General features: G+C 42.7%; 1 protein-coding gene across 6 annotated transcripts in view; it reads right to left on the bottom strand.

The window, feature by feature from the left end:
* Arid1b (AT-rich interaction domain 1B) overlaps window positions 1-24,957 on the bottom strand; it is a 417,231-nt gene that overhangs the window by 84,246 nt on the left and 308,028 nt on the right. For all 6 annotated transcript variants that reach the window (XM_029566701.1, XM_029566702.1, XM_029566705.1 and 3 more), the window contains one exon: window positions 14,619-14,708. In XM_029566701.1, the coding sequence (XP_029422561.1) occupies window positions 14,619-14,708 (90 nt within the window). The remainder of the gene's footprint in view (window positions 1-14,618; window positions 14,709-24,957) is intronic.

Below are 24,957 nucleotides of genomic sequence, written 5' to 3'. Positions count from 1 at the left end.
TAGGCAGTTAGGGTAAAAAGACTTCAAAGAAAAGTAGCCAGTTTCTTGGCTAAAAGTCAAAATGTCCTTGTGCCTCTTAGAAACATACTCTGTTCCAAAGGCCAAAAACGTTGAAAGTATTTGGGAGTGCTTATCTAATCCCTAAAAGACTGGGGGGGGGGTGTTAAAGTAGCAAAAAGCTGCAGGGGGCTTTCCCATTTACAGGTGCAATAAAAGTTGCTTAAGTAGCCCTGCTTGATGGTGCACGCCTTTAATCCCAGCACTCGGGAGGCAGAGGCACGAGGCAGGTGGACCTCTGTGAGTTCAAGGCCAGCCTGGTTTCCATATAAAGTTCCAGGTCAGTTGGGGCTACAAAGGAGCAAAGTTTTTTTTTAAAAAAAAAAAAAAAAAAAAAAAAAAAGACTTGCATGTCCCAAGCAAGTATCTAACATGAGAAAATTTAAGTACTAAATTCGGTAATATTTCTATTCTATAGAACAATGTTCCTTAGAAATTCCATATGAAGATATAATTTATATAGTTCATCCATGTACATAAGGGTTTTTATAAATGAATGCACTATATTTGACTCCTGAATTACATCTATATTCCTTAAAAACACTCGCATTACCACTTTGCAAACAAAAACAGGCAAATTCCTGACATGAAAGCCATGCCCTTTAGGAAAAAGAAATTCAAGCAAATTCTATTTTCTCAGAGAGAAGGGTAAGAAAAGGACACACCTTCTGATCTGTTTGGAAACAGGAGACAGACATGGGTTAAAGCCTGCCTCTACCAACCCCACATGTGACCGACCACGGGCTCTTCTGTATGAAATAGTGTGTGCACTCTTGCTCCAGCTTACGGGATCATTCTGAGAGTCAAATAAGAAAAGCCCCATGAAATGCTATACAAAGGCCTCACTATTGCCTTACAGCGATTCTACGAATGCTTTATTTATTGTGCAAGCTCCAGGTCAAGCTACCAAGCTGGTAACTCAGTCTACAGCAATGTTACACAAATCTGCCTACACATCCCAGCCTTATTCTGGCCCCATAAACTGTAGAGAGAACAAAAGAATGCTTTCTTCAAGAGAAAAAATGTGATTCTAATGCTTGAGGATTTCAAAATTTGATTGAAGAGAAAATAAAACCTAAAAGGGAAAAATGATAAACTAAAAAGGTCATTTGTAATTCTTTTCCTTTCGTGTGTACTGGTGTGCATGTGTACGGGCACATATGCATGTGGGTATGTGTGAGTGTGTGTACACATGTAGGGGTGCCTATGTAGGTGGAGGCCTGAGGCTGATGGTTTTTCCACCTGAATCATTAAGGCAGCGTCTCAGAGCTCCTGAATACAGCCAGCTTGCTCTGAGACCCCTCCCCCAACCCTCTTTCCCATCTCTCCTCAGCCGCTGCCCATCTCTGACTTCCAAGGCTGGAATTAAAGCAGGTTACCACACCCACTGAGCATTTACATGAGTTCTGGGGATGCCCCTCAAGCTTGTGCAGCAAGTGCTTTAACCACTGAGCCACCACCCCATCCCTGAAATTTCATGTAAGATGAAAACAGTTCTTTCCACTTGTAAAGAATTTATTAAGTACCAGGTACCAGGCAAGAACCTAGGTGCTAGGGAGATAAACTGAGCCAAACGGATGGTGTCCACCCTTAGGAAGAATGCTCTCTAGTGGGAGGCAGACACTAAACAAGTAACTGAGAACAAAGCAGGGAAAGGAGCTCAGTGGAGAGGCAGAGGTGAGATGGGAGCACGAGGAGAAGGAGGTTCCTTTCCTGGAGCCCTGTTTAACCTGAGCTCTTGTAGGGCAAATTCATCAGAGGCTTCTTGCTCTGGAGTTATCCTTGAAAACTAAGGTTCCTGCCCTCAGCAGACTCCTAGGGGGTCACTGGACACCCATATTTTGGTTGGTTCTTTTCAATGATTAGTTGAGCGTATCCCTTTCTCTGAGCCCTCCCCTGGCCCAGCTCCTGGATGTCAACAAGAGACCACTGGCCCTGGGAAAAGACCCTGCTTTACCGCTTGGGATTCCTGGCCATGGCTACCCCCTTGCTGGCCTTCTGCTTTTCTCAATAAGAGAATCTTTTGCTTGCATCAAAGGTCAGAGCCTTCAGGTGGGCTCTGTCTTCTCATCTCTCTGGGGACAACTCAATAATGTTTGTTCACAAACTATTCACTGACTCTTGATTGCTTCACAGAATGAGCACAGCCAGACTTCCCGGCCCACCGTACATGCCTTCTCATGTTGAGACCCATCCTCCTGCACAACTCTTTCAGTTGTTTCCATCACTCAGGGGCTGTGAGCTCCCTTGAGGTACCGGGCTGTCAGACCACCAGGTCTTTGTGTATCTAGTCACTTAGCAAATATTTACACACCAGGCCTTGTATTCCAGGCAAGGTGCTATTCCCAGATCTAATAACCTTTGCCATTAATGAGCATAACTTACGTACTAACGGCTTTGTTCATTATTAGCTCTTCAGGTTTCAAAACACCAGAAGACACTGGCTTGCAGAGGTTACTCTGCTACTTAAAAACTTAAAATCAAGACACAACAGTTTACAGATGTTTTACATCCGATCTAATGTGCAGATGTGAGCATGTGCACATTTTATGTAGTCATATACTGTGTGTCACAAAATAAGTTGTCGTATCCCTCTCTTCTGTGCAACTTGCAGCTGGATGAGGGAAGAAACCTACTAGTGAGAGGCCCAGCTGGAGAAACAGAAGTTCGCCATCTGTTGAGGGCACTGTGCCAAAAGGTTCCACACCTCCACTTTCATGGACGCCCACCCTCATGCCCCCTACCTGCCACCATCCTTGGCCTTGCAGGAAAGTGGGCACTTGACATGCTTGCCCAGCAATGAGCACTCCATCTTTGTGGAGCAGCCAGGATGCTACTGTGGTCGTTTGTTCCTGTAACTAGCTTTCTCCCCAGAGAAAGCTGAGCACCTGAGGCTTCTAAACACTCTTCTCAGCCATTCAAGCAAGGTCCTGGGCATGGAGTTGGAAGCAGACTCCAGAATGGTGAGACGTCTTCATCCAGAGTTATTTCCTTTTACTGTACAAAAGCAGTCTAATACCCCGGATTGTTGGTCTCTTGTTTGAGATGGCATTCAAAGAAACCTTTCCAAGGGAAGGAAGACAGCTATTCAAGGAAGGGCTGTTGTGAGGAGGAGTAAGCAACTGACAAATGACAGCAAGGAAAGTTAGATCGAGTGCCTAACAGGGCCGGAAGTGAACCGCTGCTGCTGGTCTGACCACCTAAGTGTGCATCACATGTATCCCACTGCCCAACTGTAGCCAGGAAGACAGTGGGCTGTGGTCAAGAAAACTGTAGCTTTATGCAGGAGTCAGGCAAGTCTCAGTGAAGAAACAAGCCTATTTCCTTCTCTGAAAACCGCACCTACCTTGTATGAGGAAATAAAATGTAGAAAACACAAAGCTAACTCGTGCGCACACTAGAGTTTCCGTAAGTGATAGCTATCATTAGTCTAGAATTTTATATATAACCCACCATTTACTTCCTGCCAGAACTCCACATCTCCAAAACAGTCTCCTTTGCCAGACTCCCCCGCAAGCTACTCACTAGTGAAGGTAATGCGTGCTCTATGCTCCTGGGGGTAGTTACTCCCCAGGAGGAAGGCTGCCCCTAAGGCTTGTTTGTTGAACACCTGCTCCACGGCAGCCAGAGCTGAGGGGTGTCTTGCCTTATTTAGTTTACTATCAGGAAAACACTAACCCCTTCCAGACAGTTGGTTCGAGAAATAACTGACCAGCTTCAGATGAGCTAAGCCTGCTAGTGTCAGGCCACTCTGCCAACAGTTCCTCTGTTGAATAGCTCTGGGTCCCCACACTCAGCGTATAGCCTTCCTGGCAGATTTGGGGGCGGGGGAGAACAAGAATGAACTGATTCCTGCCAAGTGCCTGAACAGACTTCCCAGGTAAAGAGCAAAGATCCTGACTCTTGCTTATCACACATCTCAGGCATCAGACAACACGTAGCTTGGCAGATATGAATGAGTGGACGATCAATCCATTAGAGTTTGCGCTGTTGGTGAAGACCAAGCTCTTGGCACTGTTTTCTTCAGGGTTACTTATTTGTTTAGTGGATATTCTTCCCATCTTAAAATAAAAGATTTTTGTATGTGTTAAAGAGTAACTTAAAAAAAAAAAACCTTACCAAACCAAAACATGCTTAAAGCAACTAAGTTACGAAGCCATTATAATAATTTTCCAATAAGATATGAAACGGAATGACTATGTAGTAGGAACGCTCGAAGATTTCCCAAGACAAGGACACATATGATCTTTAAAGGCACCACAACATTTTCAAAAACAGAATAATATAAAAAATAAACTTGGGTCATAAAGCATATTTGTGGCGCGTGCGCACGGGGGGGGGGGCAACATACAGGAATTATGGAGGAAGCTCCATGAATTCACATAGGCCAGTGATGGCCAACAGGTTGGATGAAAGAACCACCCAACGAAAATCTACCTCCAATGCAAAGGGCATGTGAAAACTGAAAGAAAGCCAAACATTGAGAAGGGTGAAGCCAGAAAACCCCCAAAGCGGAAAGTAAGGAATCTTAACATGGGTCTTGGCTTCCAACCGTATACTGTTTCCTCTTCATACACCACAACAAATTCTGCAATGTTAAGTTTTAGTGACTTCAAATCTTGTTGGAAAAAAGGAGTTAAGTACAAAGCCCAAATCATGGTTCGTTTTATAGGAAAGAAGCGGCAGCCAGGAGAACATGCCAGGCTCCCACAGCAGAGCCCAGCCCCAATTATACCCAGGTTTAACTTCTTCATTGAGGGCCCTTCTTTAGCTGCTGAGAGCTACAGCTCAGCAGGGAACCAGCAAGACACGTAAGGCTCCAGAAACACGAAAAGCAAGGCACGCTTTTCCTCTGGCACAGGGACAATTTATTTCCGTGCTGGCATCTGCTAAAAAATGCAGAATTACTGCCTTGTTTCTATAAGCCAGTTCAATAGAAGATGTCATACCACATGTGTGAAAAAACGGTCACACACAGCAGCACCTCAGCACACTGTCTCAACAAGAAAGACAGACAGGGCCATTTCTCTTTACAAATAGGTGTCATATTCCCATTTGGAGAGAAAAATAGATTCTAAGAAATACTCTTGTTACATTTTAATATCTTCAGTGTTTATTTGCCTGCCTGTCTCTCTTTACAACATGAATTGCTCAGAGGAAGATGGGAACTAATGACCCATTCAAGGCTGTAACCCAGGCACCCTGCGTTGTGCCAGCTGTGCCATTAGGTTAACTGGCAGAACTGCTCGCTCTCCTCTCCCTGCCATTGCAGAGCTCCACACACAGGCTTCCAGCAGCCTCTAAGCTGTCCCCACCCACCACATAGCCCTCTTGGTTACTGACTTACATCCAAATTTACATCATCTATCACTGGGTAAATTAGAACCAGGGGAGGGTCAGACTATTACCCAGATGGTAGATGGGGACAAAACACTCAGCCTTTCCACATACTTTCTGTTACAAAGTCATCTGCAGCGCTGAGGGACAGACTGTAAGTGCATCACTGTGTTGAAAGAAGCAAACATGTGTGGTCACAGGCCACAGTGCCCTGAATGCGCAAAAGATGGCTCTCTATGGGCTTTAACCCATCTCACCCGAGCTCGCTGATGTTTATCTTACTAATAATAAAAATAAACAAATGCTTGCAATCTAACATTTGGACACAAGAGCTCCTCTGATCTGTGCAGTGTGTCCACAGGATGTACCAATCCTCATTCTGCATATGAGAAGCAGAGATTCCATCAAATGTCCAACGTCACAAAATCACTTAATGGCAAAGTTTGTAACTAAATCCAGATCTTTTAGTCTCTGAAGATTAAAGAGATGAAACATGGAACAAACATTGGACTGTATGGCCGAAGAGGTTGCAATCCTGGCCCTGGCGGGGCTCTAATTCAGGAACCTTCAACTGCTATCCACCGAGTACCCCAGAGAGCTCCAGCCTCACACCTCGTCACACTCAACCTATAGAGCAGTACCGTGCAGGGGCCTTTTCATTCACCCTCCTCAGCAAGCACTGACTGCGCTGACCGCATACCAGCTAGGAGGACCTGAGGGATTAGTAAGGGAGCCGTGCAAGAAGATCCCGGAGGCTCAGAAGTGTATCAAAGGTTCTAAGACAGCTTTGGTGTGGCAGGAAGCTGTGAGACAGAGTGTGAGGGAGAGACCAGAAAGGGAAGGGCCTCTCTGAGCTCAGTGGTCAGTGCTCTCCAAGGCCAAGGGCACTGAGGTGACATGACCTAACTGGTCTCCTGGAAAGACCATTTCAAATGCAGCACACAAAGTAGACTGGAGGGGCACAAGGCTGGAGACAGTAAGAAGAGCTGCAGGTTGCTAAAGGTACCTGAGTGGCCTGGGCTAGGTAGTGACCATGGCCACTTAGCACAGGAGATGTGGGAACTTCACATGGAAAAGCTGGTAGACGCAATGACCAATTAGTCTGCGAAAGATGAGGAAAAAAGTTATCAAGCTTTCTCGCAGGCTTGGGAATAAAGGCAAAAAGTGACCTTTCACCAAGTCAAGGAACACAAATGGGTCAGGAGAGAAGCACATTTTATGCAATATACAATGTTGAATTCACCTAAGATCCAAACATTCTCAGATACTTTTGGTGAAGATGAGCCTACTAGAAATGAAGGTTAACTATTAAAAGCATGCTTTCGTGGGGAATTAAAAGACTACTACAGGGCTGGAGAGACGGCTCAGTGGTTAGAAGAGCAAGTGCTGCTCTTGCAGATGACTCAGGTTTGGTTCCAGCACCCACAACTGTGTGTTAACTCCAGTTGCAGGGACTCTGATGTCCTCTTCTGGCCTCCACTACCAGGCAGGCAGGTAGCACTGGAAAACACTCATAGACATAAACAACAACAAATCTTACAAAGATTACTGTGTAACAAAAATACCATCATGCTTCTTAAAAATATTCTAAAAGTCAGACTTAATGATTCCTCATTAAATATTGAGTTCTCCTACATATAATATGTTTTCCCAATTTTTTCATGGAGATTCTTCCACACAGCAGAATTACAAGGAACTTAAGGATAAACCTAATGCAATTCCTATATTACTGTCTCCTCCAACACTGAGGAGCTTTGGTTTGGCTCACAGTTCAGTCCAGAGGCCAACTTCTGAGACATAAGAGATTAAAAACAGTGTTTTAGACTGAAGCCTCAATATCCTCTCTTGTTAGAAGACCTTCCATTTGAGTTTATTCTTGTATTTTGGGATCATAAGAAGGGATCCTAATTAAAAGCACAGGCTAAATTAATTACCTTTGGAGGTGAAGGTAGACTGTTATTAATGGCCCGACATGCTGGTCTATTATATATACACAGCACACATTAGTAAAGTTCTTAGAACTAGAAAGAACTAGTGGTAGATTATTAGAACATTTTCTGACAACCACTGTGAACTGTGAACCACCTCCTCATAGGCAGATTTACTGTCAGGCTTAAAACTGAGCTCAACAGAGATGGGAGCAGGCCTTTTTTGCAGTTTGCCAAAACAGAACAAAACACTAAATTCTGCTTCCAGTTCCGTGCTGTTACCTTGGTGGCCTCTTCCCTTTCAGTACTGACTTGCTAATCTGTTCCTGACAACTAAGGAGTTAGGCAGACCAACATTCCATAGAAACTTAAGAAATATTTTAAGCTGACTCTTGGGACAACTATTACTTTGAAAGCGGCGGGTAGTATTGGAAACTTTACAATTTTTACCTATTTCCATTTAACTAATCTGTAGGTTATAAAAGCGGCTGGGCAGGGTGGTGGCTTCTAAAACAAGACACAGCAGTTTCCAGCTGAAGAAACATTTCTGGGAAGATCAGAGGTGGATGTCAGATATACAAAATCAAGATGCTCAGGAAGAAGAAACACCATGCAGCAGAATCCACACTGGCCAAATGGGAAGCATTCTTTCTGTTTTATTTTTATTTTTATTATTTTATGTGTAGGAGTGTATTGCCTGCCATGTGTGTAAGTGCACTTGTGTTGTGCAGTGCCTACAGGTCAGAAAAGGACATAGGATTCCCCTGGAACTGGAGTTACGAATGGTTGTTAGCTGCCAGGTGGGTGCTAGGAACTGAACTAGGTGCTCTGCAAGAGCATACAGTGCTCTTAACCTCTAAACCATCTCTCCAGCCCCAGGGAAGCATTCTTAATGTGAGAGTAAGAAATGTTTCACTCTTTGGCTGTTCTTTGCTTTGAAAAGATTTGAAATCCCGAATGGTGTGAAAATGGAATGACTTTCCAGGTCTGTGAATGTTGGACACCTATCGTAAGCCAGGCTCTGGTCTGGTGTTCATGTAGATCTGGTTATGCACTCAAGAGGCTCAGATGAACCCACAGAAGAGGACTGAATTCACTCTAAGAGCTCTCCAACCCCTCTACCCCCAAATCATGGCATTAAAAAGGACGAGAAAGGAGTTGGGGAGACGGCTCGGCTGACCAAGCACTTGCCACGCAAGCACTGAGGACCTGAGTTCAGGTCTCCAGCACCCACCTAAGAAGGCAGGTACGGGGGCGTATGCCTGTAATCCCAGTGCTGGGAGCAGAGGCAGAAACAGGTAGAAGCTGGAGCTCTCTGGCCAGCCAGCTTAGATGAACTAATGAATTTCAGGTTTGGTCAAGAGATAATCTCAAAAAATAAGGTGGGTGGACTGGATAGAGAGTGCTTACTGCTCTCAGAGGACCTACACTGCAGGTGTAACCACAGCTGTTTCCTGCAGCTCCTTACCACCTATAACTCTAGTCCTAGAGGATCCTATGCCCTCTTCTGGCCTCCACTGGCTCCTGCATGCAGCTGGTGCACGTAAACTTATGCAGGCCCACACACATACACATAAATAAGTTAAAAATAAGGTGGAAAGCAATAGAGGAAGACATCCGATGTTGACTTCTAGCCTCTGCACACACACATGCACATACACGAACAAACACGAAGTATGAGAAAGATGTGCTTTATACAAATGTGATGTGATTAAATCTTTGATGAAAAATTCTGTTCATACTTTGATGAAAAGCTAAAACATACTATCAACAGTGATAGCAACAGAACTACCTAAGAATAACAGAAGAAAGTGTACCGCTATGAAGACACGGCTACCCAACCAGTCTACTTAAAACACCTAAGTGTGAAACCTCAGGCTATGGGCACTGGATTGAATTCACCTTTTGTGGCAGTCCACATAGGGAGTGTCTAAATGCATCATCATGCTCCATCTGCTACATGCCTTCCTGGGGAACAGACTATTTATATTTATAAAACACAGTCACTGATAAACATCACTCTGTGAAGATCAGATTCCAGAGACAAGTCTGTGTGTGTGTGTGTGTGTGTGTGTGTGTGTGTGTGTTCTGTTGACAAATGGCAAAGATCCTAAGATGTTTGACTATACAAAGTACCAGAAATTTGTAAAGAAGCAAAACTTTGTTATCTCACTTCTGTTGGTTCTGCAACTATAATTAGAACACAGAGCTGATCTGGCTCATCTACTCTTGGTATCACTGTTAGGGAAGGAATTGGTCCTCAGTCAGGTTCAGTTAGCCTATGGGTTCCTCATTCCTAACAGTGGAGAAGAAATTAAGGTCTTTGTGTAGGTCAGAGAGGAGAAATTGGGGGCTCAATACTTCTCAAGACTTCATGCAGAACGCCTTCTGTGCTGATCTGATGCTCACAATGGCCTCAAGCCACAGAACACATTCCCAGCACATCACCGCCTAAGGTGCCATCAATTCTGCTTTCCATCTGTGTCCGAGAGGGAAACTTCTTAGGGGTTCTGTTCCAGTCTATCTCAAGGACTAATTAAATCCTCATTACTACCTCCTAATTATTCAAATACTGTGGGATTACACTCAGGAAGTCCCTCTTGGCAACCTAGATGAAAAGGGTTAAACAAGTCGAGTTGCTTTTGCAAATCCAGATCTAGCTCAGACCTTCAGAAAGCCACCAGCATTAACATGAATATTTAACTAGACACCACTGCGAAAATTAAAAGGGAATTCAATTAAAAGGTTTGCGAAAAATTAATTCTGACCTCTCTACATCTGTCCAAATAAATAAGGCTTCTTTCAATGTTTTCACCTAATTGCTAATCCAATAAACCAGAAGGGCATTTGCTAGTTTCATTAGGCTTAACATGTTATAAGGGTTAAAAATGTGATCACTTTAATGCTAGTAATTATTATACTTCTTTATCTGCTCAGACGATGATTCCATATTCTGTCCAAGACCTCCTGAGAAACAGAGCAACATATTAACAGGCCTTTTCAAATTACTTTTTTGGAATTATAAGATATGCATACTAAAGATAAATAAGAATAAAACCAGTCTAAACTTAGTCAGCTACAATTTTCTATAAAATGTAAAAAATTTAAGTGTTTTTTCAATGATAAGGTAACTAATTTATACTTTTTTTTTGAGATGAACTGAAATTCTGAATTTTGTCACATCAATTCTACAGAAATAAGATTTGGTTAAAATAAGAAAAAGAGTGCTATATTATAGTTTATATATGAAGTGTCACCCCCAAAAGTTCCTATATTGAAGGCTTGGGTCCCAAGCTCATAAATTCAATCACTGGTTAAGTACTTAGATTATGAGAGTTTTGAGTTAATAATTCATCCATTGATAGATTCCTAATTTGATGGTGTTGTTGGGAGGTGATGGAAACTAGGAAGTAGGCGGAGCCTGGGTGGCAGAAGAAGTCACTGAGAGCATGCCTATGAAGGGGGTGCCTTGTGTCTCCTCCCCGGTCTGTGCTTCCCAGCTGTCATGAGGTAATGCCACTCCATCAGGCCATCCCCACAAGATGTGCTGTCTCACCTCAGATCCAAGGGAGCCAGCTGGTCTTGGATCACAACCTCTGAAACCTTGAACCCTGGTCAAATTACTTATAGGTATTCATCACACTGACAAAACACTGACCAATACAAATTATTACAGATACCAACCTAAGTTTTGACCATTTTTCTTTTAAATTTATTCAACTAATAAGAAGTTTTAGCAGTTATGTACCAAGTCAAGTTTTATGTTGGAAAATAGTGAAAATGTAGAAAGAACACTGTATAAGAGACTGAAGAAGCCAGTTAATGCCTCAAGTGTTCCTGTCCTTTGTGTAGCCTATGATGCCATATCTGTATTTATCACACTATCTTCCTTCCATAGCAGGAAAAGATGAAGCTATAGAAAGTCATGATCTCTTACTTGCATCTAAGTACAATGTGGAGAAAGTGATTTATGACTGTTGCCCTTTGGGTACTGCAGGACTTAGCGCTTACTGTCCAAGACATACGGGCACATGATGGCCCGAAGAAACCAAAGTAGCTCAGATCCATAGAGCTTGAAATCTGTGACCCTCTCTAAACAGGGAATAGAGCTTATCAATATTTCAGAAACACAAGGGCCAGGCAGGAAGGGATAATGTCAGAGTAGAATTCAAGAGTTCAGCCTCTCCAGCCTGGAGGGACTTGGCTGCAGGGTGGTGGCACAGTCCTGCTGTGCCTCATGGGGACCTGGGCAGGACTCAAAAAACTGCCAGGTAAAGTGTTCATAGTCCTTGCCACGAAAGAAAGTCTCTCTCCAGAGCATACATGAAAGAAAACAGGATGTGAAATCTTACTATCTTCATCTTTTTTAAAAAAAAATTATTTTTATGTGTATGTGTGCATTGCCTGCATGTAGGTAAGTGCACATGTGTCGTGCAATGCCAGTGGAGGACAGAAGAGGCTGCCGGATCCCCTGGTACTGGAATTACAGACAGTTCTTAGCTGCCATGTGGGTGCTGGGATTCAAACCCTGGTCTTCTGCAAGAACAGCCAATGTTCTTAACCGCTGAGCCATCTCTCCAGCCCCTTTTCATCTTATTAAAACAAATCACTCAACTTGGTTCAGCACTTAGCAAGAAGCTATATTCTTATCTTGTCTTACCAAAGCCCATGGTAGAGAAATACATTTTAAAAATTGATGGTAGTTCATCAAAATAGGTATGCTTCCTAATCAATTCCCTGAACAGGAAGGGCGGATGTCAACTGTAAAGGTACTAGGTGACTTTTCAATACCCAGGAATCAGCAAGGGGCATTTTCTAGAGGTGTATTCTCGGCTCTGCTTTACACTCTTGCTATACACTGGATGACTGCAAGAGCAAATGGTTTCTTATTGTATCAAATGCTATTAGGAGGAATCACTTCTTCTTTTAAAAAGAAAATTTACTTTGGTCTTTTTGCGACAGGGTCTCCCTGTAGCCCCAGCTGGCCTGTAACTTGATGTGTAGACCAGGTCTGCTTCTGCCTCCTGAGTGCTGGAACTAAAGGTGCATAGCACCATGCGTGTCTTCTTCTTAAATTTTAACAAATTATAAAGCTATTTTCTTTTGATCCTCTTCACCCACTTTCAGAGGAAAATTAACTCATGCACGGCAGTCCATTATTTAACACGATAGCTGTTTTCAAAAATGAAATTGTGCCTTTTTAAGGGAGCTGTCAAGCCATGTTTTCATTTTATGTGTATGAGTATACTGCCTACATGTATGTAAGTGCACCTGTTTCGTGCAATGCTTGGGAAGGTCAGAAGAGGGTGTCAGATCCCTTGGAACTAGAGTTACAGACAGCTGTTAGTTGACATGTGGGTGCTAGGAACCAAACCCAGGCCCACTGCAAGAGCAGACAGTGTGCTCTTAAGCATCTCTCCAGTCCATGTCTAGTCATGTTTACAGAACAGTCTTTCAGGAAGTTTAGGGAACATGTTCATAAAAAAATTTAGATTTAGTAATTATAAAATTAATCATTAATCGTACAAGGAAATGGTTATTTTGAACCACCCAGTTGTCATTCATCCAGTATCAGTTACCCAAAGCACACTAGAAGTGATCAGAGAGAAAGAGATGGATAAATATGATAATTTCCACAGTTACCCAGTGGAACATTTAGATTTTGCCTTGCAATGTGCTGGTTGGTCTCCCCGCTGCTGTGGGGCTTGCATTCTGCTTTTTACATTTGCAAATCTCAGCAGCTGAAAGGGGGGAGTGTCTGAGGAGCCAAGCAGGCTTACCTCTGGCCTTGCTAGGAGTATGCTGTGCTTAGTATTTCAGGGCCCCCAAACAAGGGGCAGCTAGTTCCAGCTTAGCAGTGGACCTGCCCAGCAGGTACCCAGTGCAAAAATGTCTACTACCTCTCTGACCCAACAACACATCCATGATACCAATCCAGGGCCAATGAACAGCGTGCTCCCTGGAAGTCTCAGCCCTGGCGACAGCTGGGAGTTTGTCAGGAAGCAGACTGAAGAAGAAATCTGGGTGGGCCCAGAGAGGGGACCCACAGCCTGCATATGACTCTCATGCTCCCAAAGTTTCAAAATCAAGAACTGGCCCATGATTAAAACATGCTGTGTCATTTTAGTAAGGGACTAGAGTATTAACTGTACCTTAAATTCCAATTAATAAGTTATAAAGTGAAGTTACTAGAAAACAAAAATTTCACTTTATCCCTTCTAAATATTCAGTTCAACATAGTTGATTAGATTAATGCATCTTTTAATTGACAGTTCAGGCTGAATAACGTGATGCTCAGATTTTAGCAGCAAAGCACCACCTCTACAAACCCAACAGAAATAATAGGAAACATGAGCAGTCAGGAGCTTTGAAATATCAGCTATTAGTTGGCAACTTCTGGGCTCTAGGTCCATCTAAAAACAGTGACATCTCCTGTGACACGGTAATAAGTAAGCAAGCCTGCCCGCAAGCAGAAGTGGCTGGGCACAGAATCCTGTGGTGCAGCAAGCCCTGTCCACACTGACCTGGATTACAGTCACCCCTTCCAGCAGCACCAGTATAGTCCTGCTCTATACCAGTTTGGGTTAAAATCACACCCTCCCTAGCAGCAAGTGTAGTTACTCACTGAAAGGTAAGAAGACTAAGGGATAAGCCTGATGCCACACAGAGCAGTACAAACACACCATGGGGTGACATACAGCACTGAGAAAAGCCACATAGTTTGTAGATGTGGGACAACATCTGTCTGAAAGTTTCAGCAAAGTACAGATTCCTTTTCTGGTATGGATACCAACTAGCTTCTGGAATAAGGAGATCACTGTGGCCTCTACAGCCTGTTTCTTTATTTGTAAACTGAGGTGGATAAACCATGGGATTTCTTCGGTTAACTCCAGTTTGAAGATTGCACAATTTTTTATGACAAGGTCTTGCTATGCACTTAAAATTTGCTGCTAAATACTATGGAACAAGTGATTGGTCAAAACAATGTACTCCCACCCCCCTGCCAATGTACAAACATAGATGGTGTCTCTTCAGGACCAGTGTGAGATTAGAGGTGACCAGGTGATGTTTCATGGTGCTTTGTGGGCATACACATTCTTTGAGGCCTTGAGGTATCCTGGCAAAATGTTATCCAGTCTGCAAGAAATAATCCTTCTCCCTGCTTCCTGTTACAGGTAAGCTTGTGTTCATCTGGTAGGAAACATCTTTTTAAACACTATAAGGAGACTTGAAGGTAGGGAGCCTCAAAGAAAGCTTGTCTAAAATGGGAATGTGGGCTGTGACCTGAAGACTCACCTCTTTCCTGTGGCATCGGGGACTGGCTCAAGGCAGGGTGGGAACCGGGTTCTGACTGGCTCCCAGGTGGCTGAGGAGGCATCTGACTGCCTGAAAAACACAGGAAGGGAAGGACAAGCCTTTGAATTAATATTGCAACCATGAAAAACCAAGACACAACTACGTTTAATTTTGATGATCGCACAGGCATAGAGAACTAAAAAGGGAAATATTTATTCTTTTTTCTCCTATAAAATGAAAAAGAAAAGATAAAGATATAAAAGAACTGTTGCCGAATAAGTTCCCAAACTTATGGAGGAATCAATTTGAACCTTCAGTTCCAACAAACCCATCACCATACTCCATGAACCCGAGACTACTGAGCCAAATTCAACCTCTTTAGTCTAACTCATTTCTAGGTGATAGGTGTACAGAATTGCTGGCAATTACCAGTAATATCCAATCAGCATAGTAACAGCAACAGATTTCGACAAAATCTTAATAAGCAACTGATAGAGATTCAATCTAAACTTAGACCTCCATTAAGAAACACAAACTCAATAGTATGAACACAGTACATGTCAGCAGCAAAGCCAGGCCCAGCATTCTGTATCTCTTTTGGTCTTTATTGCTCATATGGAGACAGCATCTATTTACTGACCAGTTACTTAATGTTGGCTCAATTTCTTTTCCATACATAATGTAAGTTTCTTGAGATGGGAATCATGTCTTTCATTCCATGAATCCTTCCCTTAGCATGGGGAATACACAATAAATCATAATCTTAAAACACAAAATAAAGGAAAAGACGCTTATTTTATTGCTAAAAGACAAGACTTATGTGAAAGCCTGAGGGAGGATTCTGAAATCCAAGATCACCCAAGGTACTCAATAATATTAACTCACTTTCTGGCTCAGAGATCTAGATGTGTTTCTAAGGTTAAAGATATGACAGAATTAAAAACTACTGAATTTAACACAGTCCTTAAGGCTCAAGTCCTTGGGGCATGAGGACATTGCTATTTTTCTGTCTACTCTCTTCCTTTGCTACAATAAATAAAAAAAAGAGAAATGTGTGGTGCATGCACAAAACACAGCCCTCTGGAAGGCACTCACGTGATCATGCCAGTTCACGCTAACCACTTTGATTCCACTGGACCTATTCTCCCATAGTTGCAGATATTACCCAAACAAATCACAGCTGAGTAGAAAGGGAAATTAATGGTCTGATGATCACCACCATTTCGATCCAGTGGAGGTCATGAAGTATCAACAACTGTCCCATGCTTCCATAGCACACACCACCTCAATCCTGGGCTCTTTGGGGACTGTCTCCAACAATGGTTGCACATGATAGCCAGAGACAGGCAGATGATTTTCAGCTCAGGTAAAAGGCAATGGCTGTGAAAATTACTGTAAAATAATGCTCAAGTCCTTTTGGGGGGCTTAGGCACCTCACTTCCACAGAAGAACATAAAACTTTTGCATGTATTTCTAAGTGCTCCTCTGCTACTCAGACAAACTGAAAGGCAGAAGCCTGAACTCAAAGGTACCGAGTAACAAGGAGTCACCACCAGTAGAACAAAAGGCCTGACAAACAGTACAACATGTTCACCAATTCTCTTCATCTTAGGCATCTGTAGCAATCTAGCTACTAATACCAAATAATTAAACGTTGAGTAAAAACATTCTGGTCTAAAACAATTTCAAGGACAAACATCGGTCAGTGATAGCAGCTGTAGATCTCTAAAAATTGCTTTGTATCCACTGTGGGTCACATGCTTCGTATGAAATGAAATACCCCATGGCCCCAATCTTTAGTCCATTTAGAAATTTAAAGCACTCTGGAGCCAAACTCAGACTTTTTAAAGTGTCACTGGGGAATGCAGCAGGACAGTAAGTGCTTACACTATAATGCTCACTCCTGCATGACAGACTTGACGGTGAAAACAAACAGCAATTCTATGTTAACACAGGGCACCACAGTGTACACTGTGTACGCCTGAGGCACTGTGCTTCCATACAATACACCAAACAAAAAAAGGCTGTAGAAACCCATCCCAAGAATCATAAAATGCCGCCATAGCCCAGCCCCACTTCAGGCTGTCTGGTGCAATCTAAGGGTGATGTCCCTTCAAAAGAAGAAATGCATGTGTTAAATTCACCCTACAAACAGAAGAAACAGGAGCTTTTTAATGCTGAAAATGACTGACTTTTATCAAGTCCCCCACTTTCTTTTAACTCTTTATCAAGACTACAGGAAATTGCAATTGCTAGGGAATAACTTCCTCTGCGCATGCAGGGATAGCCACTATATGCAGATGACTCAGAAAACATAGCCCTGATATGTGGCATTCAGAAAGCACATTTCTGAAATGTAACACAGGAGGACTCACCTGAGTTCATGGTCCATACAAAGAAAATACAGAGCCCCTTGGGTAACTGAATAAGTACCTCCCAAACTGTGGGGTTTTAGATATGCTAATTGTAAGTCAAATCTTTCAGAGTTTGGCAATTACTCAAAGGAGAACACAGCTTCATGTCTACCACCTCAGTTCTCACACTTGCCGGGATCAAGCAGCAGGATGTACCCTAGCCCTGCAAGGTCTCCCAGCCCAGTCATTTCTCTATTCCCAGCATTCTGCTGCCTGTTCGGGTAGAATGGCCCAAGTACCTGCCGTACCTGTGAGTTCACTGTTCCCAGCCTCCCAGAGCCCAGGTTTCACAGATCCTGAAACTTCCCATACCCCCTAGACCTGTGAGTTCTCAGGTCTGTGAGAAACATGGCTTCAGTGTTGTTTTTCCACCATCCCCCGGCTAGCCGGGGTCACACAAGCTTCCCACTGGCCCAGCTTGGTAAATTCTAGAAAGTTTCACCTGCCTTGCAGCCATCTCCACACTCCCAGGCATAAATGGAGTTGTGTAGCCAGTACCTCAGGCCAGAAAGACCCAGTCAGCAGACACCCAGTCCACCCTGCTGCCAACCATGTGGAGTCTGTTGTACCCATCTCTAGCTGAACTAAGACTACTTCTTACACCCCATTCACATATGAGAAGAGAATATGGCTATGCAAAGTACACAAACTAACTTTATAAGGACCTCTAGTCTCAGTAATTCAATTTTAACCATAATTCAAATCAATGATGATGTAAGCGTAACAGAAAAAAATACAATTGGAAATCACTAAAATGTAAAGACCAAATCCCACTATCTGATCCTATATATTTATTCAGCTCTGAGCACACATTTTTTTTTGGTAAAAACTGTTGGTGAAACAAACTAAAACAAAGTTTCAGTAAGTTACCCTAATTTCCACTTTTACTTAGATAAAATATACTCAGCTTCAGTCTATATTAAAAAACTTATTTTTAGACTTAAAAAGGCTACAGAAAATAGTACACTGGTACCTTATATCCTGCACTTCGTCTCCTCTACAGAAATATCTTACATACCTGTGATAGAATTATCCAGAAATTTGTCTACAGACCTTATTTGAATTTTTGCCATTTTTTTCTCCAGGAAATGTCCCTTTTCTGGGATCATTCCACGTTGCTTTCAGTTATCTCTCCTTGGTCTCCTAGAGCCTATGCGAGTTTCCCAGTTTTTCCTTATGTCTTATGATCTTGATACTTTTGAAGAGTGCTAATGAGTTATCTTATAGAATTCTCCCAGTCTGATTTTGGTAACATATTTTCATCGTTGAAATGAGGACATGCAATGTGGGACATGCATGAAAAACACCACATCCTTCTCAGTTTATCCTATCACGGGATTCAGATGCTGGCACATCCCAGTTCTGGTGTCCATGTTGATTACACAGTCTGGCTGGGGTTCACTTTCAGACTTCATTTCCCCTCTGTGGTTGATGCAAGTCCCAGATCTCCCCAAACCTTCACCTGCTAATTTCGGCATCTATTAGAAAATCCTGCCTATGAAGTTTACTGTAACAGCACCCACGAATGGGGTTTCTCTATTTCCCTTTTAACTCACACATGTGTGAAAAGTTACACAACACAGTGCCAACCCTGCTGATGACCTCTGTAAGTGAGACTTAACAGCAGACGCACGCCGTTCCTCGGTACTTACTGCAAGTACAGGTCTAAGATCTCAATGATCTCCTGTGATCTTTTAGATCAGAATAAAACAGGAAAAACAAAAATTGTTGATGAGATATGACTGTATAGATTATACCCACCAACTGTGTGTTGGGTTGGCAGACGATAAACATGCAGTGAGGTCTGGCTGTCACAGCGATTATTAACTGAGGCTAAGACTTCCTTGGCTGAGCCCCTCCCTCAAGTTACTACAGCAGAGAAGATCTAGAACTAACAGCTACAGCAGCTTCTGGTAACAAACCCTCAGCCCCTGTAAACGATCTGTGCTATCTTCAGCTCTCCCAGCAGGACGAGGAATGCCTACTTCCTCACAGTGGCCAAGAAAATCTGTTTCCTTCCTTCTCACAGCTATGGCTGAAAGTCAACCAAGGTGTGCTTAGTCATCCAGTTCTGGGATACTGATATTACCAGTTAGTACAGACAATCTGCAATCTGGAGGATAGACATTATTTGATTCCATTTTCATAACCAGAAATCCATTCTACCCCTTTCCAATTTTCCTCTGTTATGTGATTTTGTTAAGTGACTACAGAGAGGAATAATGAGCCAATGAGGTGCTCAATGGGTAAAAGCACTTCCTATTGAGTCTGACGACACGAGTCTGATCCTTGGAAACAACATGGTAGAAAGAGAGAACCAACTTTTTTTTTTTTTTTTTTTTGGTCATTTTGAGACAGGGTCTCCCTGTAGCCCCAGCTGTCCTGGAACTCACTATGTAGACCAGGCTGGCCTTGAACTCACAGAGATCTGCCTCTGCCTCCCTAGTGCTGGGATTAAAGGCGTGTGCCACCACGCCTGGCTGAGAACCAACTTTTAAAAGTTGTCCACCCACCTCTGTCTCTCTCTCTCTCTCTCTCTCTCTCTCTCTCTCTCTCTCTCTCAAGTAAATAAATAGAAATCTGGGCAACTCTGTTGGCCAATCTTCCTTAATGAAGTTCTTAGTCCATACAGAGATCATGATGTGCTTAGTGTCAAAGACAGGGACCCTGTTGACAAATTCTTGAGTCAGTGAGATGGCTCAGTGGATAAAGATACCTGCTGCCAAGTCTGACAACCTGAAATCAACCCCTGGGACCTGCATGGTGGAAGAGAACAGACTCTGGCAAGTTTCCTTCGACCTCCTCACATGCACCTTGGCATGTATGTGCATGTATGAACATACACATACACACATACATACCTAAATAAAATAAAAATTTAAAACAAAACCCCTAAAAGCTTAAAAACTGAGAGGATCAAGAGAGACATCATCTTAGAAAAAGTAGTGCTTTTGTGTATTCATGTGTTAAATTACAGTGTGCAGTGTTGTCAAATTTTATGAACAAATGACTCAGTCACTCTGTGAATATATGCAATGGCCTGGTTTCTCCCCTGGAGCCGTGCTATCAAAACCAGCATGCAGTTCACCATGCCAGCAACTAGTAACTGAGTTACTCCTCTACTCTTCAAGAAATTTGAGTGGTTATTAGTTTACTGACGAATTAAAAAAACCCAAACTCAGTGCAGAAATTACAACCGCCAAACCCTGATCCATCACAACCAAGAGCAACACTCTTCTTACTCTTTCCTCTGACTATATTCAGTAACTATCTGCACGGAGGTCAATGTTCCCACAGTCTTAAGGTGGAAAAGGGGTCTCATCTGCCACTGACTGGTTTTACAGATTTACTAGAGGGTATATTTCTTATGTGCTGCCAATCCTACTGGTAACAAAAGCAGAAATTCTTACCAGGGGCTATATTTTGCTAGTCTTTTAATTCCTAAAACAGCGTGCATTTTCCCTGTGATGAATGACAAATCGGATCTGGTAAGCGTGCTGAGGGATTCTGTATCTGCAAACACTGAGCATCTCAGCTACCTCATTAGCAAACTGGAGCACCAGCAAGGGCTGCACCACCATTTAAGTACCTGCATAACCCTAGCATGTGGACTAATAGTGTGTCTGATAATCTCTAAGTTCATCAGTTATTCTGTGTTGGTGTTGTTTTGTTCAGTGTCTTCTACTTCCCTGTTTCAAGAAAAGAAACCCAAACGCCTTACTCTAGGAATCAGGAAGCAGGTGACTGATTACACTTAACGATTCTCCCAGGTCAACAGCTGCAGTTTGGAATCTGCTGGGTTCCAGCACAGCAGTTGGAGTTACCCATGTCAGAAGTGCTTCAAGGTGGCTCTACAACTTGTGACAGTTCACTGTGCAGCTTGTACATGGGTATGTCTGTGAGTTTTAAGCAGACTCTTATTCGTGCTAGCAGATACTGTACTGGAGTTCATGAGTGTGGCGTTGAGGGGCTGTGAACAGACAAATAATCAACACAATTCTCTACTGCCAACTGAGCCCACCTCAGATCAGAGTAGCAGAAAGGGAAAGCACAGTTCTCTCCATCCCAACCCCTCCAAATGAGAACAGAGAACAGCATCAAATCCATATCCCAACTTGAAGGAATTAGGCTTGTGTTCTGGAGGACACAACCTCCAGGTCACAGGGCTCAAACGTTGACTTTGGTTCTGAACACACAGAAAACCCCAGAGTCCACATGCATATAGGACACATGTTCAGCTAGCTACCAACGAGAATTCCTGAGTTTGACACTTCCCCACATATCTTATTTTAAATACACAAGCATATACACATAAAGTCTCTGGCATGCACCCCTATGCTGGATTAAGTTTTAAACTTTTCCTCCTGTGCTAACCTAGGCTTGTGAGTATCTATTTAAATCCATGTAGACTTGAAGGCTGACTGGCTACAAAGGCCTATCAGCAGTGAACATGGTGGATACTCCCTAAGAATTAGGCCCCACAAGAGCCCTACAAATGTTCTGTGCTTTGATTTGTGGGGTTAGTTTTGTCAAACAAAGAAACAAAATGTGATAAGACACCGTAATTCACCTGGTCTATTAAACTCAGACCAGAATTTTTCTTTCTTTTTAAAATTACATTTTTATTTATTTATTTTGTGTGCTTGCATGTGTATGTATATGTGGGGGCACAAATGTGCCATGATGCACATGTGGAGGTCAGAGGATAACTTGTGGGAGTCAGTTTTCTCCTCCTACCATCTGGGTCTGGGGTATTGAACTCAGGCTGTCAGGCTTGGGAGCAAGCACTTTTACCTGCTGAGCCATCTCAAGCACACTAAAATCCATACTATTTGCCTCACGAAGTTAGTCTAACAGCTGGTCACTGGATACCCATGAGAAGAACCCTGTGGTGTACATACTTTCCTACAGAGAATTTGGGGCATAAGACAAGTTAAATCAGAGAATATAAGGCCAAACACAGACTCTAGACATAACTGGTTAGATTACTACAAACCTTAATTAAAGACAGACCAAAGTCGAAAAACACACACATGCAGCAGATTCCCAGCATAAAACTTTAACATTGAGACCAGGTCATGATGTGCCCTGGAGTGTGGGGAGGCCTGGCTTCAATGCAGTCCTCTGACTGCTGACAGGCCTGAGCAGTGTGGCTCACCCTGCTAACCATTCTGTAAGCTAGCTCTAGGTTAGTTCTTTGCTGTTTTAGTAACTGGTGAAATAATAAAAATGGTGTCTGGAAAAAAATAGCCATTAAATAAAAGGCAAAGTTTGGAGGAAAGTTTAACAACTTACCTTAATTAACTCCAAGTCTGCAGACAAACAGGAAATAGTTGGAACAAGTCAAGCTGTGATCTGGCCAAAGCAGAAGTCACTTCTGTGTGGATAGTCTTAGTCTAGGAGGTATTCCTTGTGGGTGTCAAACACCGCACTCAACTGACTAAACTATCCTACTGAAAACCCATTCATCAAAGTACACCTTTTCAAGCTTTCAAGCTCTGGTACGCAGTTCAAAGGTCGTCTGGATTTGAAAAAGTACACTGGTGGTGGTGGGGGCAGTGCAGGTGTTTAGATGGAACATTGCTCACCCGGGAAGTCTAGCATTCTGTTACCTATTTGAAAGGTGCTAGGTTCCAAACTGGACTCACACAGAACCCCAGAGAGGAAACACAGAAGCTCCACCCCTAGATCTGCTCTAATCCGCGCTTTGATGTAAAGTAAGAGACAGGACGAGAAACCAAATAGAGCAGGCAGTTTATATTCCTCTCACTAGGACAAATTAATAAAAATAAAACCTAATTCCCCTCTTCTCCTACCCATTCTTATTCCTCTTCAATATTTTCCTCTTTCTAAGATTCCTTTTTTGTTTGAGAAGCTTAATATTTGGCTGTCTTGTGAAGAAATGGGTACAGTGACAGATGAAAGACTTGTATTCATCATATAATTCAGAATAAGGGGGAAAATCGACTGCTGTGCATTTAAGATTCTAACAACCTTGCAATTTTGTATAGTCGTTTCCCCCACCCGTTCTTTTGAAGAAATCTGCTTTTATTCTGCTAATAACTAACCACAGTTGAGCAGCATGGATCCGATTAGCAGTTCTTATGATACAAAGGGGACAAGGAAAAAAAAGCTGTGAATGGGGCTGCCAATTTGCCCACCTGGGCCCCCAGGAGAAAGATTAGCTAAGCGCCCAGCCGCTCCCTTTCCCTTGATCGCTGCTCTACTGCTGGATGAAGACATGTTCTTTGAGAGCCCAGGCCCTTTCTTCCTTTGATAAAAGTTTCACTCACCTCCATCCTTCCTTGTCACAAATTTCTCATTCTGGGTTCCAACACTTCCTGACAACTCTGTCTGCAAACACGGGTGGCTATGAAAACGTCAGGCAGGATGGGCATGCTCACAGTCACTATGTATCTAAGAGCCTCACACGAGAAGAGTGCACGGGGCACCCTGCAGGCACGAGGGGCTGCTTCAACACAATACTCAGTGATATGACTGGAGGAAAGCAAAGACAGTTTGGGAATACTGGAATTTGAAGAGACAGACCAACAGATACAAACACTGGTACTGGGTGGTAACATGGCTCAGCAGGTAAAGACAACTTGCCATGCAAGCATGGCAACTTAAGCTTCATCCCCAGAACCCATGTAAAGGTGGAAGAAGATAACTGACTCCCCAGTTATCCTCTGATTGTCACACACATGCCATGGCACGCTTACTCAATACACATTATGCACACACATACAATAATAATAATAATAAATTAACTAGTTACTGAAATCACTGGTCTTATCAGGCAACATGTTTTTTATATATTTTCTGTTATATAGAGAATCAATTTATGTATGAAATTAATCTATTTTCTGAAAGCATTTAAAATATGGGGGGATGGTTCAGCAGTTAAAAGCACTGGCTGCTCTTGTAGAGGTACTGGGTTCAGTTCCCAGCACCCAAACGGCAGATAAGAACTGTCTGTAACTCTAGTCCCAGGGGATCCAATGCCCTCTTCTGGCCTCTGTGGGCACAAGGTGCACTTACATGCATGTAGGTAAAACACTCATACACATAAAATTAAAAGAGCAAAAATACATTGCATTTATAACACAATAATGAGTTTATTTTTGTGAAAAAACCTAAAACTTCTATGCCCTTGACTTAAAACTACATTTATTGCTCAATTGGTTGAGTACTGTGCGTGTGGTGGTGGTGGTGGTGGTGGTGTGTGTGTGTGTGTGTGTGTGTTTGTGTGATGGTCTCAATTATTTCCCACTTATTTTTTAAGACAGGGTCTCTCACTGAAGCTAGAGCTCACTTATTTGGTTAGGCTGGCTGACTAGTGAGTTCCAGGGATCCACTGGTCTCTGCCTCCTCAGTGCTGGAATTAAAGATGTGTGCCACCATACCCAGCTTTTTTTTTTTTTTTTTTTTTTTTTTTATTTTTTTATTTAAAATTTTTTTTAAAAAATTGAATAACCACATGATTAGAAGAAGCATTACATTACAGCTTGAACATATTCAGTAACAATTTCCAGAGCAAGGATACATCTCTTTCAAAAGTGGCTGTAAATTTTTAGGTTCACGGATGAATTAATAGTTATACAGTTTTTTTATGTGGGTGGTGAGGATCCAAACTCAAGTCGTCATAATTATGGGACAATCATTTTATTCACTGAGCTATCTCCCAGCCCCTATTTGTTTCTTTTTGAGGGTGGGTCTCATGTAGCCCAGGTAGCCTCTAATTTGCTATGCAGCTGAGGCTGATCTTGAACTCTTCTTGATCCTCTTGCCTCTACCCCTCAAGGGCTTGGATTGCAGGCATCCATCCCCATGTGTAGTTTATGTGGTATTGGGGATCCAAATCTAGGGCTTGGTGCCTAGTAGGCACGCACTACACCAACTGAGTTCTAAACTACTTTTAAAAG

The sequence above is a fragment of the Nannospalax galili genome, unplaced genomic scaffold (genome assembly GCF_000622305.1).
Source record: "Nannospalax galili isolate Female #2095 unplaced genomic scaffold, S.galili_v1.0 scaffold211, whole genome shotgun sequence".
NCBI classification, from domain to species: Eukaryota; Metazoa; Chordata; class Mammalia; order Rodentia; family Spalacidae; genus Nannospalax; species Nannospalax galili.
Note: the sequence above shows the minus strand (reverse complement) of the source record. Positions and strands in the feature narration are given on the sequence as shown.